The sequence below is a fragment of the Argiope bruennichi genome, chromosome 5 (genome assembly GCF_947563725.1).
Source record: "Argiope bruennichi chromosome 5, qqArgBrue1.1, whole genome shotgun sequence".
Taxonomy (NCBI): Eukaryota; Metazoa; Arthropoda; class Arachnida; order Araneae; family Araneidae; genus Argiope; species Argiope bruennichi.
In genome coordinates, this window is record NC_079155.1 from 109621316 (window position 1) to 109643230 (window position 21915).

The window sequence follows — 21915 nt, forward strand, 5'->3', positions numbered from 1 at the left end:
GAAGCTATTAAAATAGGAGCTACATAAAATATTTAATTATTAAAATTTTAACGAGCATTAAGATTGGCGTACCGGCTGGTCACCAAACGTGGCTAGTAAAAAATAAAAGAGGATGAGATCGTGTCATTCTAGATAATTTTATAATTTCATCTCATTTAAAAGAATCTCATTTTGAAACTACGAGAGTACTATTTACGACGGATACCATTATCAGATAAGAAAACCACATCATTGCGTCAGTTTAACATACGAATGGTTAATACAGGATTTTGAATATAATGTTGATAATATAGACTACAATAAAACTATCATCGCTTAGCAAGAGTAAAGATATAATGATTGTGAGTATGAAAGAACTAAAATATATTTGTTATATAACAAATATGTTACTTTCAAAATTAAAATATTTAAAAAAATATATAACATTTTGTTGCTGAAATATTTCGGCTTCACAGATTAAAACAATTCGAACTGACGGTAAACAGGAAGTTTGTTTTTTAGAAAGCAATTGGTTCACTTATTAATGTGATTTCATGATAAGTATGGTGAAGGCTTATAAGCCAGTTAACAGCTACGCTACATGAGCAATTGCTTTTGTATTGTGGTCATGTTGCTGGGCTGCGAACCACAAGGTCCCAGGATCTATCCTCGCTCATTCCAATCCGCCACATAAGCAACCACCAATGAATGTTATTTTGGTATTTGAATTTAATGTAAAGAATTTTAAAATAATGGCATGTTCTATTTTAAATTTAAAGAGTAAAAGAATTTTCGAAATATTAAATTACGACAATGAAATGAAAAAAATGACTGTAGACCTGACAAAACATGCCTCGAAAATTGTAATGGAATACTGAAAAATTATGATATTTAAAACAGTTTTTTACTTTTTTTTTTATCCAAAGAATTAAAAAGAAAAGATTGATTATCTGTATATTTTATATCAAACAATTTAAGATGAAAAAATTGAGAAAGTAAATTATAAATATGTAGACTACATAAATCATTTATATTAAAAAATTATTCAGCCCGTCTCGAAGCAATTTTATAGAGCGATTCAAAAATTATATAACTGAAGTGTTGAGTTAAAGTTTCGCCTTCAGGAGGAAAAATATTATCATAAAAAAAGTAGGTTTTATTTACTTTGCCAATGCAGTTACAATACTTTTTATTCTGATTCGTTTGAAGTGATTCGTTAAAAAGATGCATTTAGAAGTGAAGTGAAGGAAAGAATTATTATTGTTTGGAGGGAAAAAGAAACAGTTTGGTTACGAGAAGTGTTTATGTATAATATCCTTTTGTTAAAACGCATCTAAGAGAAAGTGGTTGTTTTTACAAATTTACTTGAGATTTTTTTAGAAATATTTTTTATCAATGGATGAATATGATTCTGCTTCTATTAATAAAGTAATTATATTTTATGAAATAATCTTAATTTCCTTTAAAAATGTCTGGTCTTTTTAAATTATTTTACAATATGTTTTTCCTTTGTTATTATTATTTTCATGTATAATATTGTTTTTCTATTATTCAATGTTTTTAAGTTATTTTTATTTCATCAATCATTATTATTTTTAGGGTTGCTTTGTTCATAAACCTGAAAAACAAAAGAATAAGAAATCAGGTGAGATCCTTTTGTTAAAAAATTATTCTTTAATGTCTGTTTCTTGTTTTTGTTTTTTGTGCTCTTATTATAGCAAATGGTTTTGAGACATGACCTCATTTCAAATTGCATTATCTTTCAAAAATAAAAGTAATCTCAAATTTGTCTTAATTTTTTAAATTACTTCTTAAATTTTTTATACAAAATATTCATAAATTATGAAATTTGATGTGCATTATTCATTTTGTAAATATGTTTGATAAAAACTTTTCTACAAAGGAGCATTTTAAATATCACTTTCAGGATTTACTTTGAGTCAAAGTAGTACTACTAACATTTGATGCAGTTATATTTTTTGAGAAAGAAATAACACAGTGAATGAAGAACTGCTTGTTCACACTTTAAAAATTATTTTAAATATTAGAATCTGTGGTTTTAAAAAAAAAAAAAAAAAGAAAATTAGTTGAAGAATAATACAAGCTTCAAACACATCTTCACGATTGTGAAAAAATGCAATAGTATCATTTGAAAAAATGAAATGAAATACCTCATGTTTGATAGCAAAAAATATACATGTATGGAATAGAATTAGGTAAGATTTAAAGCCTAGTTGCATAACACTTACAGTGAAAAACGGTCTATAGTTATGTGATATTGACCATTTAGGTGGATTTAGCATGATTAATAGAATTTAAAATGTAAAAATAAAGTTTTCAGCCTAACTAAATCCTTCTATAAATAATATCTTCAAAAGATGTGGATTGAATTGGAAAAGATGTGGATTCATTTTTTTTATTTCAGCAATATTCAATGTAGGTTTTCATACTAGTGGATTGAAGAAAGAAGAAATCAAATGTTTCTGTATAATTTATTCTATACCTAGGAAAAATCAAACTAGAGAATTATAAATATATATTGAATCACTAAAGAAACTTATTCAAAAGCAGTTCGGCTATGATCACTAAATGAAGCAAAATTTCAATCCTAGTTTCATTTTTTCTTATCAACTACATTCTTAAGGAAAAATGCAACCATGAAAATTGCATCATATTCTTAGTGAAATTATCTTTCTATAGATTTAAAAAATTAAAACCGATGCTGTCAAGTGTCAAATTTTAGATGTGCAGTTTTTTCCAAATGTTTTTACAATTTTGTCCAGTTGTGTATATATAATTTTTTTAGGGTGTTTCATGTGACTATTTCTAATAAAGTAGTTCATTCTCATTAATAAAAACAGAATATACAGAAATGTAATAATTTTTTTTTGTAACTTTTTAAAAATATATCTTTATGTTATAAGTAATTTTGCTGGTCTGCAACAAACAGAACGATCTGTTCAGTTTGTTGAATCTTTTACTCTCTATATAAATATACATACATTTACAAAGTAGTTATTTTTTTTAATACTGCTTTTGAATTATGATTAAATGTAAGGAATAAAGGATTTCATAATCAGAATAAATAGCTGAAGTTTTTTGTACTGTGTATAATGATTTTTTTTTCCTTGTAAAAAAATCACATTTCAATAGCTTATTATTTTTTCTATTTAGGTGGTAATGAAACCTTACTTGCTGTAAAGAAACATGTAGAATTCTTATGGAGTGAAATTGAAACTAAGATAAAAGTATAGTAGCATTTTAATGTTGTATTATTACTGACATTAAAAGTTTATTTGTCAAATAATATTATTCTGAAACATGCTTAAATTTCCTGAATATTTATAATTCAATTATTTCCCACCTAAAAATATGTTTACTGATGAAGTTTGCTTTTACAGGACATTGAGATGAAAATTTACATGGAAACATTTGTTACTGGCATTGTGAATTTTATTAATAATGCTTTCCAGTATCCATTGCAAAAAACTCAAGAAATTCCTGCAGCTGTTCTTGTGATGGGTAATTAAAATATAATCTAAAACTTATTATCTACAATTGACTAATATCTATCTTAGTAATATTTTTTTCCCCTAGAAATCTCATAGTGCATAGAGTTTCCACTCCTTATTTTTATTTTAACCTATAATGTATAAAAATCCAAATATGTATAAAATGTTTCCAATGTATAAAAATGCAAATATAATTCCATTTTTATACATTGTCATTTTATTCAGTAATTTTACATTTTTATACATTAAAGCATGTATATTTATTTCATATTAAATTTATTCTTTAACTTTTTAAAGAAGAATGGAGGTAACATTAAAATAATTTTAAATATTAAAGAAAATCAATAAATAAAATAGAAATGACAAGGAAATAGACAAAATATATAAACAAGCATTTGAAAATTTTGATATTAATCAGTAATGAAACATTTTGCAATTTTTTTAGTAGGCTTAAAATTTATTCTGTTTTGGAAGAATATAAGTAAATTAGTTTTTAAAATTTTTGAGTTTTGTTATTCTATATTATTATCTAATATTCTATTAGTAATCACAATTCTAATAAATCTATTCAGTTTGTATGGATTTTATGTTAGGTTTTGTAGATATTTTCAATTCAGAATAAAGAGTATTTGAACTTTTAACCAGTTCTTTAAGAAGTCATACAGTTAAAAAATTATTTTTTTTTGTATTTGTAATAATGTTCTTAAAATATTTTTATTTTAACTTCTCATTAAAGGAATGTATTATATTTTAATAAATGTTATATGTTTGTTAATTCGTATAGAATTTTAGTATAAAGATGTGTTCTCTTCTGGGAGGATTTAAAATTTTGTTTATTTCGCTCTTCATGTATGTATATATTTAATAAAATATTTCCAGAATCATTAATCTAATACTCAATTTTATTAGTTAGTTTTTTTAAACTAAGCAAATATTTATTTTTAGGAGTCAACATGCCTGATCATTCTCATATTTTTAACCTGTTGGAAGAACATTTACATTTGAATGATATTTACAGCTCTGTGATTCTAGAATCCAAAAAATGCTCAAGTGTACAAAATATGCTTCAAGTGATACTCTTTGAAATTCATAAAAGGTACACAGAGGTAAGTTTTTTTTTTTTTTTTTTTCATCTTTCAATTGCAATTTAAAAAAATGGAAATTTATAACAATTATAGGTAGGAACCTTTTTGTACAAAGTTCAAATGTTTAAAAAATATTCTTTTCTATTCTATTAGTTGTTGTTCATTATAAGTATTTATTCTTAGATGTTTATAAATTTTACATCTCTTTATTTTTTTTGTGGAAAATATGTCTTGAAGTATGTATTCTCATTTTCAATTAAAAATCAGAGGGAACATCTTATTCAGTTATTTTAAGAAGATCCTTATTCTTATTCACTTAACCTGACAGTAATTATTATTATCTTTAAATGTAATTTTTTGATTAGCTCATCAGTTGCCAAATATGTGAAGATGCTATGAGTATAGAAATCTCACATCTGAGTTATATATTTCATGATGGAACATTGCTTAGTTTAGTGTGCATTTTGATGACTCTTGTTTACAGATACAAGAACTAAAAAATATTGTATATTTTGGCTGCTTGCAAAAATGTATCAAATTTTTTTATTTAAAAATGATTCATTATTTATAAAAAGACAATTTGATATTTTAAAAATTTATTTACTTGGATATTTATTTTTAGTTGATTTAAATAAGTTGACAAATTTTATAACTACTTAAATTGAAAATGATATTTTTGTTCAAATGTATTTAATTATTAAATTGTTTCATATTATATATTAACAAATAATTATATGACACATTAGGAGGGGGGGAAACCCATTTAAGTGATAATAGTTGTTTTATTTTTAAATTTCATGGCATTAGTGTTTAAAATTTAAGACCTACAATTAAAACAAAATACTTTTTTTAAAACTTGATTTCTTTTTTATTGCATCATAGTTTCTACTACTTTATATTTATTTTATTCTAGGTTTTGTTTTATTTCTAATTTTAATATTCTAAATCCAGAATGGAAACACTTGATTTGATATTATAATCAAACAGTTTAAAATTTAGAAACAGGCTAGTTTATTTCTCGCGCGTGCGCTTGCGTGTGTGTGTGTTATCTAAAAATAAAACTTAAATAAGATATTGTTTAAATAAAATATATAATAAACTCATTAAAACAATACTATTATACAATGTATAATGAAACTCTCATTCCCTGTTTTAGTTCTTTAAGCTTAGTGAAGATCTTCCCAAAAAACAAGAATATGGTTTTGCCAAGTTATATGAATATTATTGTAGCATCCAGGTAAAATTCTTTCCATTGTATTTCTGTAAAGTCTAAGAACATTATTATTTTATTATTTCATTTCTAGTATAAAGGTGCTCCTTTAATAAGGATGAAGTATATATATTTTTTATCGAATGCACCATTATTTCCTGGTATTATTCGTTGCTCTACATTATTTGTGCAATGTTTAAAATCCTTTATGGAAATTTAATTTAATCAGTTTGACAATATTTTTCTTTAAATAGCAATAATATATTTTAAGTATAATATGCCTTATTTAAAAATAAATGTGTTCATCAAGTTTGCCAATGCATATACTTGCATTATTATTATAATTACAATTGCTATGTTTAAATGTTTTTAAAAGTGTCATGAAATATTTTATCAATTCAAATGACCTTTGAGCCCTTTTTATAAATTTCAGGTAGCATCTCCCAAGAAAAAGGCTAAAACTATCCAAAATAAAACACAGCATTCACTGAAACCAATTGTTTTCCTCATACAAGACGTGGAAAGTTTTAATCCAGAAATATTACAGAAGCTGATTTATTTATGCAAGTAAGAGAACATAATTTGTGTATATTTAAATGGGTTTCTATAAAGAAAAGGTATAAAATTAAATATTTTTATTTTCAATATTTGAGAAACATTTGAAGGCAAAGATTGTAAATAGTAAGATATGAAAGCATAAAACATTCATGTGTTTATTAATTATTGATTCTGAAGTATTGTCAGCATTTTATCTATTATTATTATTTTATAATTTCATGTATAGTTACATAAGTGTTTTTCTTTTTTCCAGCACCTTAGACTAATTTATGCTTACTACTATAAGAAAATTCTCCTTACCTTTTTCATGCAAAGATAAAATTTAATATATGCTAAACAATACTCAAGTTAAAATAATTTTTTTATTTCCTTTTAGTTTTCAATTATGAATAAGAAAAATGAATTCAATTTTCTGTGCATGATTTGTAAATTCCTTTTTTTAATCAATCTTTATTTTATGCTCCTCCAGTAATCCTCTTATTTTATTCAACTATATATTTGCAGACTCTTAGGTTTTATAAACTATAATTAAAAACAAGTCATTTTATTATTTTTTTGGTGTGTTAAATCCAAGGTTTATTTTTGGATATACTTTTGTGTTATAAATGATTTTTCTTTACCCTTGGAGTACATTTTATTCCCAAATTTTTGTCCTGTTTTTAAATGGGGAGTTTCTATCTTAAGTCATTTCTGATTATTTACTAAATTTTCAAAATTCAGAAGCTTTTGTGTCAAATTTAATCTGTTGATCACTTAATGAAATAAAAACCAGCCATTTTAAAAGTCTTGACTTAATTTTTTTAAAATTTTATTGTGGTAGGAATAATTAATAATGTATCATTTGTTTACAAAATTTTTATTCTTATAACAGTTTTTAAGATTTCTTTCTGTTTTTATTTATATTGGAAATCTTATTTATTTTGTGTATTTGTTTCTTTTCAGAATTTATTGTGGGAAATTACCAATAGTTCTAATTTTTGGAATGGCTTCTTCAATGTTCACCTTGCACGACATTCTGCCACCCAAAGCATTATGTTGTTTGGGCTTGGAAACATTCCATTCTGTGTCCGCTGCAAAATTTTTAACTCGAATCATTGAAGAGGCAAGTTATTAAAATTTTTCATATGTTATTCTCTACACTTTGCTGATTTCTCTTAGAATGATATATGCTTAGTTAAATTTGTTATATTTTTATTAATACTAACATTTATATATATTTTAGTAATATTTTATTATATATTAATATTAACATTTAATTTCTAGTGACATTATTTAGTTACATTTAAATATTATTTCTTATTCATTCTATTTAAGAGGCATTTTTATTTTGTATGAAGTAGTTTTCTTTGCAATCACAGGATAGGTAATAATGTTTTCTCTAAAGTTTTTGTCAATGAAGGCCTCAAAAGAAAAACTTGTGTTTTTTGTACAATCTAGGTGATACATTTTTTCCCCAAATTGAATTCAATAACAGACTATTAAACAGGGACTTTTCTTATTTATGTTGTGGTGAAAGCTTATAAGCCAGTTAACAACTACGCTGTACGAACAATTGCTTTTGTATCGTGGTCATGTTACTCGGTTGCGAACCACAAGGTCCCAGGTTCTATCCTCACTCATAACAATTCACCAACATTTGTGACCTCGGACGATGAACCTTCAACCTTCGTACAGCTGTTGTGGTGCTATCTATCCGCAACCAAAGTCGTCAGACTCACTTGATGCAGCATCAGCAACCGCTCACCCACACATGCTCCCCATAACGCTTGACGCTTCTCAAATGGGTACAGGCGCATTAGAATCAACAGCTAATACATCACCACTCAACAGCCATATCATTCGTCTCACCTCTGACTCACTGGAGGGAGAGTCTGTGGTGAAAGCTTATAAGCCAGGTAACAACTACGCTGCACAAGTAATTGCTTTTGTATTGTGGTCATGTTACTGGGCTGCAAACCACAAGGTCCCAGGTTCTATCCTCGCTCATTCCGATCCGCCATAATGTAAACAGGTTTCCTCTTAACCTAATTTGTTAAACATATAAAATACAGAAATTACTTGCATATTTAATTACTTATGGATTGATAAGGAATATGTAAAGCTCCATGCATCCCAACTCTTGAAATATGTCTTATGGTTACATGCTGCATTTTCATAAAATTAGTGTTTGTCCCTCAACTTTCACATATACTATATGGCCACTTTCAACTCTCATAAATCTATTGTTGCTCTCAGGAATAATTGATGAGGAATCTTTTATATTCTGCAAGCCAAAGTGGCTGTTGAAGTTTACTGTACAAAAATAATAATAATAATAAACTACATATGTTGCAAAATTGTGTTCATATATCTAAGAAACTCCTAACAGAGTTTTCAGTAATTAGTTTAACCTATAATAATTATTTTAATTATTTATATTCATTTTAAAAACAAAATTAAATGCATGCCTTAGATTTTTGAAAATGTGTGACATTTTATAACAGTGTTTCATTTTTGTAGGTTATCATTTCCCCAGATTTACCTTTCAAATTTGGCCCCAAGATGTTTAGGTTAATTGTGGATTCTGTACTTTATCATGATTTTTCCATTTCTAATTTGACTTACATGCTAAAAGTAAGTTTTTATTGTTTTTAGTGAAATTTGCTTACAAGTATTAATTAATTAATACTTGTAGGCTAAGCTTAATAAATTTCTAATCTGATTTATATGCTATAAATGAGTTTTATTTATTTATTTAATTTTTTTTTCAATTTTGCTTGCAAGTATTATTTTTAGTTAATATATAGTGTATTTTTTTCTGGTTGAATATTTATTTTTCATTTGGTTTTTACAAATTGTTATTTGCTGCAATCTCTTAATTTTTGAAAATGACTCTCTAATGTACAATTATTGATCAAGTATATTTAACCTAGCAATTTATTTGTCAAATATTTAATTTGAAAAATGCATTTTTCAGTTAAAATTTTGCTTTTTTAATTTTTTACATTTTTTCACTGCCTCTTTCATTTTTATGTTTATGTACCCTTTTATGTTACAAAGCTGATAATATTTAATCATACCATATTTGTAGCTCATGGGTCTGATGCCCCCACATTAAATGTTTGCTTATCTAATTAATGTATTAATATTATAAAAAAATAGTCTTATTAAGTTTTCAAGAGCTGTTAGTTTAATATGAAAATTTTCTAACTATCCATATTTATTAAATACTATTTACTAGTTACATAAAAGTGAATGAAATTGGAAGTTTAATTTATCAAAGGAAACAAGTCTTCTATCAGATTCAGAATGTTGGCATTTACTTTATGTGAATTTTGACAGTAGTCTGCTTATTATTGAAATAGGAATAATAAAGGGATGTCGAGTTTCAGATGAAAAACATTAATACTGTACTTCTTTTATTTTATTCTCCTTATTTTGAAATAAAGACATAAAGTGTTTATATTTTATATTATCCACATAAATCTAGACCTTGGGTATTCACCCTCATCAAGTTTTGAATTTAACATGCATGCTTGAATATCATCCAGTTTTTACAAGTATGTCATGTGATATTGAAAGATAATAGGATATCTATTTTGTTCTTTATTTTTATATATTTATTACATGGCATGTCACCATAATTAGACTTTTATTTGAAATCTGAATCAGTATCCATGAAATAATTAAAAAGTTTTTTAAATGGCACTGCTAAAATAACTTTATTTGTAATTAAAACATAACTTCATAACTTCATTTTTGAATTAAAAATAAATTTTATATTAAGGAATCACAGTATCAATGTAAACTTTTGTTTATGGAATTTTAGAATTTGTGCCTGTAAAATGGAATTCTATTTCAATTCATAATTGAAATATAAACACATTTTATTTAGACAAATCCTTGTTTTAAAATTGTTAACAAAGTTTCATTATCATTCAATTTGTGGAATGTTGTTGAAACCGTTTTTAGATAATATCATATATGCTATATTTTATCGAACACTTAATGAAATTGCTTTTATGTTATGAGATTTGTTAGTATAATTTTAGTAATACTAACTGTTACAAGTGTTATTAATTTTATTTTAAAAATTTTTATTATATTCTTATAATTGAATATTTAGTATGTTATTTCATTTATCATCATTGCCTTAATGCACTTTATATTCTTTTTATATGAACATTGATGATAAAAGAGTTTTTAAATCAAATATCCAAAGTCAAAATTATCAAAATAAAGACTTAAATTTGAAAGCAAAATTGAAAAAGAAAATTAGTTCTGTTTTAATATTGTATTACAAATATATTTCAGAACATTACTACCCATCACCTTCATTAATTTGGCAAAGCCAGTCTACTCTTTTCTTTATTAATATAAAATGAATTTGATAAGTATTACCATTGTTAAATATACCTATAAGCTACACAAGCTATTGTTTAGCCCCTCTTCTTAAAAAACATTGTTCAATGAGAAAGTTTCATGTATATATTAAATGTTTTATGTAACTTGGCATATAAAGAGTTCCATATCTCAAATAACCTAGTGCATCAGCCAGACTGAAATGGCACTCAGTGAAGGTTTATTATTCTAGCTTGCTAATATTCATTTGTCAGCTTAATGACACTTTGAGTTTTAAAATCATTCTTTATAATAAACATACATACATATATTTATTTTATATAATTTTATATATAATAGTTTTTAATAATTTAGTTAATTCATAGTTGTTGTTGTTTTATGTAGATGTGAGAATTCTTGAAAAAAATTTCATAAAATGAAAGAATTTTTCATCTTTGATGACTCTGTTTTAAACAAAAATACGATTAAATTTTATTTTCTTCTTCTATTTAAATATCCTATTTTTATATTATGTGAATTATGTTGTTTGATTAGATCCAAATATCCAATAAATAATATATATATATATATATATATATATATATATATATATATATATATAATATATAATAACTAAACATGATTAACAATCACTGAGGGATGTAGGTCAGCATTAATTAATTATTCTTAGCTAAAATGAAATTGACATTAGCTAATGTCAAATTATCTCATAATGAATAATTTGGAAAATAAGTCTTCATTCTGTTCCAAATATTGCTATATATAAAATAATTGTTTTAGCAAATCATCCAATGCATTGTTTCATGTTACAGAACTGAAAATTTAAATTTTTAGTGAATACCAATTAGATTTTTAAATAAACAAAGAAGAAAGCATTTGTGAGGTTTTTGGTTATTTCAAAAATCATGTTCAGTTTTTTAATTACTTTAATCAAAAAGTATTTGACTTGGCTAATTTTGCAGAAAATCTTTCCTTTATAATTTCTGGGTATTCTTTGTATTGCAATTATTTTAATGAGTTAAATTAGTTTTTTAAAGAATAGTTTATTTTCTTTCTCTCTGCCTCTCTCTGTGCATTTGGCCAATTTTTAAAAAATCTAACACAAAAAATCTAATTGAGCTATTAATTTTCATTAATATATATATTCATTTATATTTCATTCATATATTTTAATTATTTTCCTATTTTAATTAATATTCATTAGATATGATCCAATAAAATTTAATTTCTAATACAGCTACTTTATTTTAGAAAAATGAATTATGTATTTATGGCTTGGAAAAATTTCTGATAGATTGTGTATAGGTTATTAATGGTTGGTCTTGGAAAAAAAAAAAATCCAATGCATTTTTTAAATGATAAAAAGCAATTTGTTACATTTTCAAGCTTTACAGAGAATTATTTTCATTACTTGATAATTCTAAATAAAATAATTGACAACATTGAAAATTTAAATAAACAAAGATTTTAAAAAAATAATTGATTAAATTATATTTTAGAAATTTCAAATACATGTATGTTGTCTGCAATTTAAATCTTATTCATTTCTGAGCAAAAGGTTATTTTTTAAAATGTGCATTTTCTGTAAAATATAATTAAACTTGATATTGAGATGAAGAAATATCCTTATTTTCTTTTATTTGTTTTAGTTTTCACTGATTGAACACTTTTATGGCAAAACTTATGCATCTTTGTGTTGTCATAAAAGTGAAATTGAGAAAAAAGTCAACCAGTTGAATCCAAAGTATTTGCATGCACTGAAGGAATTGCCATCTCTAAAAACGTATGTTAAATTTTTTTTTAAATATAAAAAAAAATTTAGTGACAACAATTTTTTATTTATTTATTTTGTTGCTTATAAACATTAAATCCTTTTATGGTTAAAGTGTACTTTTCCCTTGTGTTAAATAAGCATGTGTATGTGTGTCGAGAAAGAAAATATTTCAGTTTTTATATTAATTTATTTTATTTTATTTTTATTGAATATGTATAGATATAGAAAAAGGAATATTTGATTGATTACATGACATTAAAAGTACATTCGTATAGTTTAAAGGTGAATAGAATTTGATACAAATAAAAAAATTATGTTTGTCACAAATAGATACATGTTTCTCATTTTACTTTTTTGAAGAGCTTTTCTTATAAGTGCTATTTTTAAAAATTCTGTTGTTACTATTGCAGATATTTAGAAAACAACCCTCGATTTTTATCAACTATCGATGATCCAAAGGTTTTTAAAGTGAGTCACTTTTATAATATGTTTTAAATTCACATTCATTTTAAATATTTCTTTTGATACATGCTGTCTTTATTTTTTTATTAATTTTTTTCAGTTAAAAAATAAATATTTTTACAGTTGACTGAAAAATTATGTATTATAATTTTTTTTATTTTGATTGATTATTATTTTACCTAAATAACATGTTTTGATCTCTCTCAGGAATTAATTGTTGGTTTTATGAAAAAGCTTTACGAAAGTCAAAGAATTAATTTGCTACTGCTGAAGATTCTTCACTGTTTAGTTAAGGATTTACCTAGACATCCTTTAGGTAAACAGGTAAATATTGCCTTCCTGTTTTTATAATGCTTTTTAAATAGCTAGCTTTTACATATAAGAAGATTTTTTAATTTGAAAAATGTGTACACCATTCAATTTCTTAACATTGAAAAACATCCAAAATGTATGATATTTACACTAAGTCATTATTACCATAATAAATCTTTGCATAAAAATAAGCTTTAAAATAATTGCTTTGAATTCTTGTAATATAAACCCTACCCTAAAAACTTGCCCCATAATGATTTCTAGACAAGCAAATACATTTACTAATTTCATAGTAACCGACAGTGGATATAGTGATTAAAGTGTGAATGTTAATGAGCATCGTCTATTCAAGGATGGTATTCCTTCTCCAAATCATCCGTGAATTGTTTATTAATCTACTTTAGATTTTTTTTTCATGGAAAATTGTATGTTTTGACCTTGAAATGTGAATAAAGAGTAAAATTTCTCATTTCATTTATATTGTATAAAAATACATATATCTAGACTGGATTCTTTAAGGTACTCTATTCTTGACTCTTATTTGATTTAAATACTATATTATTATTTATTTTTTTAAATAAACTCAGAAAAATATTTATAAAAATTTTGATATTAAATATGAAGCAGGCTAAGAGGTTATTGAATTGCCTCATTGTTTTATATAAGCATAAATAAATTAAATCTGTACACATTTTTATTCTCATCATTTTAATGCAGAAATTTTGATTCTGCTCTAAAAATATCCTTTAATATCTTACATCATCTACCTTGTGGTGATGCTGAAAAATGCTTGAAAACACAATTTTAACCTGTAACTGGAGATGGGAGTCAAAAATGACTGCATTATTCATTGGCTCTTTTTTTTTTTTTAATACAGTTATTTCCGCAGTATTTTGGCATAAGTCCAAGTTTGAATACATTAATACAAAAAAAAAAAATCCAATGTTTTTGTTGCTATTTATTGGTGTCATTGACTTCATATCTCTAAAACTGTGATTGAAAAATATATAAAGCACCGGTTAATTTCTACATATTTCACATTGCAATCCATATGGTATTCTTCATTTTTGTTAAAAATATATTTCCAACATTTAATATTATAGTGTTTAACATTATGTTAATATTTTTGGTAATTACATGATTTTCAGAATGAATTACTTTTCCAAAATAAATTCTTATGCTGTTTATAAAAGACAAAAAAGAAAAATAACAATGGAATCTTTTTGATTCCATATCTCTGATTGTGTTAGGAAATTGTCTCTAGTTATGGGTTAAATATTTTACATATTACCAGGAGTGTTTGTGCTCCGGGGAAACCCCGGAATTCCGGGGATTTTGAATTTCGATACCCGAAAATTCCGGGGATCGTCGTTCAAAAGGAAGTAGGAATAATAATGAATTATTTATTTTGATCTGGGTAATTTTGTTTGCTTTGAAAGCAGAAAACGCAAGGTCAGTGTGTGTGGTGAAAACTTTTCCTTTCTTTCTCCAAAGCCAGTGATAATGGGAGAAAAGGGGGAAAAAACTTCTTTTTTGTTCTTTACTTATTGCGAGTTATGACTCATTCCCCCGGTTCTCGGACATTCTCTTCTGGATTCTTTTCGGCAAGTAGGCGCGGCAGAGAAAAAAGGGAGAGACTTCGTTCGACCAGATGTGCGATCACGTGACTCTGGGTTCAAAGGTCTTATCTCTCCGGGTGTGGCGCCAATAAGTAGAGAAGGGGGATTTTTCGCCGTATTAGCTATTTGTCATTGATCGCTTCGCAACTTTTTTTTCTCCGCTGTGTAAAATTTTCGTTTCATTTATTGATGCACGTGTAAATTTTTCGTTTCGTTTATTGAAATATTTTTTTATTTTTGTACGCAAGAGAATTTCACTATGAAATTTCTCGATATAAATAGTGATATTATACAATTAGAAGAAGGTGTCCGGAATGCATTTAGGTGGAATTGGATTGAACGGAGAGATGGTAATGGGGATACCATCTGCACATGGTGCAAAAAAATAAATGTTGCTGGACAAGCATATTGTGTTTTTTGTAACTCACTGCTGAAGTATGGTGGGGAAGGATTCAAGGCTTTCACAAATCATTCTAAAACTGTGACGCACATAAAATATTCAAAGTGCATTAGACATTCAATGACTTTAAGTAATTATGCTAATTCAAAAAATACTGATGACTTAATGAAGACTGATGCTCGGCCATTGGATATAGTGACAAGAAAAGCACGCCAAGGGGTATTAATAACTTCGTTTATCGCCGAGAATTCTCTTTCTTTCAATGTAGCTCCCAATTTAATTGAACTCTGCAAACAGTTGAGCCGCGATCAGACGGCACTAAAATCGTTGGAAATGTCCAGGACTACTGCATGTTATAAGATGAAATATGGGCTGCAAAAACTATTAAGGAAAATATCATTAAAACTTTAAAGGAGACTCCATTTTCTCTAAATTTGGATGAAAGTACTAGCAATGCTCAAGAAAGTATACTGGCAATATTGGTGCAGTTTTATGACAACAATCAAAATGAAGTTGTAGTTCATCATTTTGCATCTCTAAAGATGGAATCTTGCAATTCAGAAGCTGTTTTTAAAGCAGTTGTTAATACTATTGAAGATAATAATATTCCATGGGCAAATTTAATTAGTGTATTAATGGACTCATGTAACACCATGCGTGGGAAAAAAAAAAGGGGTTTTGAAACCAGACTACGATCAAACAAAGCACCCCACTTATTAGATATTGATGGTGACACATGTCACACAGCTAATAACTGTGCAAAAAAATTTGCTTCATGTTTTGATAGATACTTAGAAGATTTGTTTGATGACATCTATTTTGATATGAAAAGTTGTAGTAAAAGAGAAAATGTTTTCAAAATCTGTGAATTCCTTGCCATTAAAAAACTTAAGCCCTTGAAGAGACCAGACCATAGGTGGGTGTACATTTTATGTGTTTTAGAAAGAATCAAAGATCTGTGGGATGCTCTTATTGCATTTTATTTTCACTACTTGGATAAAACTGATAAAGGGGATTATTTTTCTTACGTTGAAACTGTATACAATAAAAGAAATATTTCTGCAGCTCAGAAAAAAAATGTTGAAGGGGTGTATTCTTGCTTGCATTCCCAACAACTCACAAAGGATGCTTTAGCTCGGGAAAAAAGAATACTAAATGGGTTATTTGTTATGCAAAACAAAACTTTATTGCAAATGGCATTGTATTCAGCAGTATTACCAGAGTTCAACTCATATATTAAATTATTTGAAACAAAAAAACCAATGCTTCATTTAATACATTCCAGTATTTATAAATTGATGGCAAAATTTTTCTCTTTTTTTATGAAGCCAGAAAATATAGAGTGCACATCTTATAATGATTTATTAAAGGTTGATGTCACAAATCCAGAATTCCATCTACCTAGCAAAGTAATATTTACTGGTGCAGAAGCTTCCCCTTTCCTGAAGAAATTATCAAAAAATCATCCAATAGCAAAAAAATTCCAAATTTCTCTGATAAAAGCTTATACTAATACAGCACAGCATATGAAACAGAAATTACCCCTTAAAAATTCATATCTATTTAGTTTTACAGCATTAGATCCAGAGCTAAGAGGTTGGTTTGGTTTGGTTTGGTTTGATTATATTAACGTCCCGTTTGAAGCAACACTAGGGCTATTTTGGGACGGACCTCGTAATTTTGAACCACGGTCAGATGACGAGGACGACACCTGAGATGGCACCCCCCTCTCCACACCACACCACACCAGCGGGAGGACGTTTGGTCGTGACGGATTTAACGTGCAACAGACCCCCTTACACGACGGTTCTTCGGTGGAATCGGGTCTCGAACCTGAAACCCTCCGGTTCCGAAGCCGAGACCTTACCACCAGGCCACCGCGGCCCTAGAGCTAAGAGGTAAAACCAGTACAATATTAGCTTTTGAAAAATTATTATCTTTTATGTCCCATATCTTTAGTGATAATGAAAAGTCAAAAGTAGAAGCTGAAATAAGGTTATACCAGAGTGATATTGATATCACCAAAGAAATGCTCTACACATCTGATGAAAGTGGAAATCAAGTCAAGTGTACAATTGATAAATATTGGTCTAAAGTTTTTAATTTAAAAGATGATTTCACAAATGATTATAAGTATCCTACATTGGCTAAATTGGTCAAAGCCTGCCTTAGCTGCTTCCATGGCCCATTAGTGGAAAGTGCATTCAACTTAATGGGTACACTTGTCACTGACTGTAGAACCTCTCTTAAGATTGATTCCCTAGATGCAGTGCAGACTATTAAATATGATTTAATGGCTTCTAAAGAAACCTCATGTGAAAAATATGGCTCAAAAAATCCAATGACTGATCCAATTCACAAAGATATCTTACTGAATATGAACAGAAGTTGGAAAACATATCAAGAGGACTTAAAAACATGTATTTCAGATGAGTCACCTATAAAAGTCTCTGAAAAACCTTCTACATTAGCAGAAAAGCAAACTGCTTCTACCTCTGCATGTGCAGTTCTCGAGGAAATTTCTTCAACTGTAAATGAGGAAAATAAAAGTCAACCTTCCTGCAATTATGAAGTTCACCACAAAAGAAAGACAAGCCCACAAACATCAGAAAATAAAAAAAAGCAGCAGAAATTAGATAATTTTTTTTAAAAGAATTAATTCAGGTAATTTAAAATATTTACATAAAATGTAGTAGTTTATACGTTTGAAAATTTATGGTTATTAATTTTGCAAAAAAAGTAATTCATTGAACTTTTATAATTAGGTCATTCAATACTTCATAATTGTAATTTTTCATTTCTCCCCCCCCCCCTTCTCGAAACTCCAAAATGTCGGTAGTAAGTCCGTAAAAGTTTCAGGGGATTTTTTGGGGTCCCACAAACACCCCTGTATTACCTCACTACTGTGGAATAAGTAAATGTAAAAGAATTTTAATCTCTCTCTCTCTCTCTCTCTCTCTCTCTATATATATATATATATATATATATATATATATATATATATATATATATATATATATATATATATATATTCCAAAAAAAACCTAAATCAGATTTATGGAATAATTATTAAATATTAATCCTAAAATTAATATTAAATTCAAATAGTGTAGTCTGCTATAAATATTATAAATTTACTTGTTATCTTTTTTAAATGCTGAAGAGTGCACTGTTATGTTATATTTCACAATTTTTTTATTTTTTTTAAAAGATTAGAGAACTTTATTCTGTATCATTAGAAAAAGAAATATCTCTTGATGAAGGTTACACTCAATCAATGAATTTAATCAGGTAAAGTCTTTATGCTTAAATAAATTATATATTAATTTTGATTAGTGATTGATATGAATTGTTGAACTGATTTGTTTTATTTTATAAATTTAGACTGCATTCTAAGGAAAATCTGATGGCGAAGTTAGAAACATGCCTTAATATTATATGTGATTCTTATGAAGAAAATGGAATTAATTTGAAATCAGTAAATAGTATAAAACACATAGTAGAAGACTGCATTGAAAGACTTTCAAAAATCTCATCAGGTATATATTGTAGTTGTTTTTAATCATATATAGATGTGATATTTGTATACTTTTTTACATAATCCTGTTTATAAATTTTTCCTTTTCTTAAATGTTAAAAACATGTTTATTGTTTTCTAAATAACTTCTTTAAATCAAGAAGTGTTATCATTTTGCGATGAAATTCTGTAAATTTAAAACCAACTCAAGAAATTTTATTTTTCTAATTAACAAATAAAAGAATTAGCAGAAGTAAGTATTATAAAATCGTATCATCAAAAATTTCTGTTCTTTAAATTTTAAGAATAATTTTAAAATGCAGGCTGTTTTTAGTCTGTTTTCTTTATAATCACCTTAAAGATCTCTCTTCCCCTTTTTGTTTAAATTAAAAAGGATGCATTTTGTAGGATGTAAAGAATATTCTCTTCTTTCCTCCAGTCATTGCTGGAAAAATTACTGGGTAAATCAAAATCAACATAGCAAAAGATAATTTTGAAATTATCATCCATTTCTTGTTTCTTATATATAAGAAACAAGTCTCTCTCTCTCTCTCTATATATATATATATATATAGAGAGAGAGGTAGAGTTGGTGGTGTCACTCACACTGTTTTAGCATTCTGTTTCAAGAAACTATGAATAATAATTAGTTTTTATTATGTAAGCTTGCATTTTATGCCATTAGTTTTACAAATGTACATGTGAATAGCACTATTTCTTTATTCTGTTCAGTATTTTTTTAAAAATTTGTATTTATCAATATATTTTCTTTTCTGTTAGTAGATCACGTTTATTTCAAACCGAATTATAAATAAATAGCTTAAATTTGAGTAAATATCATGTAGTTCTGGAATTGCCAACTTTACTCATGCTGAATTGTAGCAAAGTTTAATAACCTGAGGTCTGCTAATTCATGATGTTCTCATTTCATTTGAGAGTTATTACTCATTTTCTTCCAGCATTATTTTTACTTTCTATTTGGCACTGCATTTCCACTGAAACACTGTTTTTTAAATCAAATTTCATCATTCATGAGATCAATTAATTTTCTTTTAATATTTCTACAGTATTTTTAATACCTTACACTTTTTGTATAGATTTACCATTTTATTGTTCATTTTATCATACTTATTTTACTTCTTAGTATTTATATTTGCCAGAATTCATTATTTAAGATATTCAGCTTCCCCCTCCCCCCAAGTCCAAGTTTGTTTGTTTTTCCCTTGGTAGTTGATCACTATTGGTTTCAAACCATTTTTAATAATTTTAATAGATAGAGAAGATCCCATTGTAAGAAAACAAAGCCGTTAGTGTCACTATATATTTACATTTAATTCTATTGCAAATAATATATATATATAATATTGATTTTAAACACTCTTCTGCCAATGAGCTTAAGAATTTCTCCTGTAGTTTTCATTAATTAATCTCCAACAGCCATACCCGAGATATATTTAACAGGATAACAGCCCTTCTGGGTGGATATATCTTCTGATGTATGTATATATATATTTTACTTGCATCTCATTTGTGATTAGTGAGAAGAAACAAGAATTTTGTCTATATTCAAAGCCCCCTCCATTTTTTTTTTTCGTTCCCATATGTCCAAAAATATTTAATAAAAGAAAAGATATTGAACTATCAGTTAATTAGTTCAATTAACAGATATTTAATTAACTTATTTTTAAAAAAATTCTGTATTATTTCAAGTTAGATTGGCTTTGTATTTTTTATATTAATATGCTTTTATGAACACCAATTATTATATGGTTCCACTTTGGGTTTATCTGTGAATCATAATCATGTTTGAACTTACATAGAACAAACTTTATTATGTTCTAGAAAATATTATGGAGCTTCTTATTCTAACACATTATATTATGTTAATAAGCAAAAATAACTAAGAAAATCTTCTTGGTTAAACTTATATAAAATTTGCTTTTATTTTTATTCTGCTTGCCATTTTTTAAAAATTATTATTTGCTTAATTTCACTTCTTGCACAAAATTTACAGATGATTACAAGAAGAATTTGCATAAATGTCTCATATTTATTTGAGTTTATCAGAGCTTCTAGATCTGTGAGTCATGATCTTAAATGAAGTTTCATAGAACAAACTTTATTATGTCTTAGAAAACATTATTAATACCTATACCTAATTAATACCACTTATTCTAACAGATTTTATTATATTAATTAGCAAAAATAATTAAGAAAATCATCTCAATTAAATTTGTATAAAATTTGCTTCTCTTTTTAAAATATACCATTGGATTCTGCTTACCATTATTATTACTTGCATAATTTCACTTGCACAATCTTTATAGATGATTTTGAGAAGAATTTGCCTGAGCCTCTCATATTCCAAAATGAAAAAATTACTAGTCGATTCCAATTACAGGAAGTAAGTTGAATTGCAATATGCAATTGAAAACTTTATTAAAAGTTAATGTAGTGCTTAGCACTGAATGTATTGAAATTTCGAATACTACAGTTGGTTAATATAATTAAAAAATAATGTATTGACTGGTCACAACATATTGTGTATTTAACAAATCAGCCATTATTTAAGTTTTAAGGAATAAGTTAGAAGTTATTCCCATCTCTTTTTATTACATAAAATTTTGGTTTATTCAAATATGCAGTTTTAAAATTTTGGCCTTTGTTTTATTAAATTAAATTATAAATATGAAATTGCATTTTTATATCACTATGCAGAATTGTAAAAACAAGACTGTTTTAATTTTAGGATACAATAATTAATTAATGATTATGATTATTAATGTAAAAATTATTAATGCTCCTACTGTAATAGCACTATTTTTAGCATTTTAAGAATGAACCCTAAATATTTCTAGTTTATAAAAATGTATCAATTTGTATAAATTTGAAGGACTTGATTAAGTTGCTATTGTTATTATGTTTTTTCCTATTTTCAGAAAATTCAGATGAATCTAAAGCTGAAACGTTCAAATTTTGAAGTTGTTCTGAGTGGAATAGTGCAGAATCTTAACATGATTTTCAAGTAAAGTTTAATTTACATCATTGTTTGAATTAAATTTTAAAAAACAATTTATATTCAAACTTATATTTTATATCCTAAATTCTCTGAAAAAGAGGTTCATTTATCCATTTTTTCTTTCTAT

General features: G+C 26.4%; 1 protein-coding gene across 2 annotated transcripts in view; it reads left to right on the top strand.

Annotated features, from left to right (window-relative positions):
- The first annotated feature begins 1271 nt into the window (after positions 1-1271).
- The window catches only part of LOC129969046 (origin recognition complex subunit 3-like), a 30198-nt gene continuing 9554 nt past the window's right edge, over positions 1272-21915 (top strand). Inside the window, exons 1-16 of one of the 2 annotated variants that reach the window (XM_056083453.1) lie at positions 1272-1407; positions 1579-1624; positions 3154-3227; positions 3381-3501; positions 4437-4597; positions 5733-5813; positions 6220-6353; positions 7287-7446; positions 8844-8957; positions 12335-12468; positions 12870-12927; positions 13129-13245; positions 18464-18543; positions 18637-18791; positions 21097-21173; positions 21709-21794. In XM_056083453.1, the coding sequence (XP_055939428.1) occupies positions 1375-1407; positions 1579-1624; positions 3154-3227; positions 3381-3501; positions 4437-4597; positions 5733-5813; positions 6220-6353; positions 7287-7446; positions 8844-8957; positions 12335-12468; positions 12870-12927; positions 13129-13245; positions 18464-18543; positions 18637-18791; positions 21097-21173; positions 21709-21794 (1631 nt within the window). In that variant the 5' untranslated portion in view covers positions 1272-1374. Of the gene's footprint in view, positions 1408-1578; positions 1625-3153; positions 3228-3380; positions 3502-4436; positions 4598-5732; positions 5814-6219; positions 6354-7286; positions 7447-8843; positions 8958-12334; positions 12469-12869; positions 12928-13128; positions 13246-18463; positions 18544-18636; positions 18792-21096; positions 21174-21708; positions 21795-21915 lie in introns of those variants that run through there. The other variant, XM_056083454.1, reaches the window with a different exon arrangement.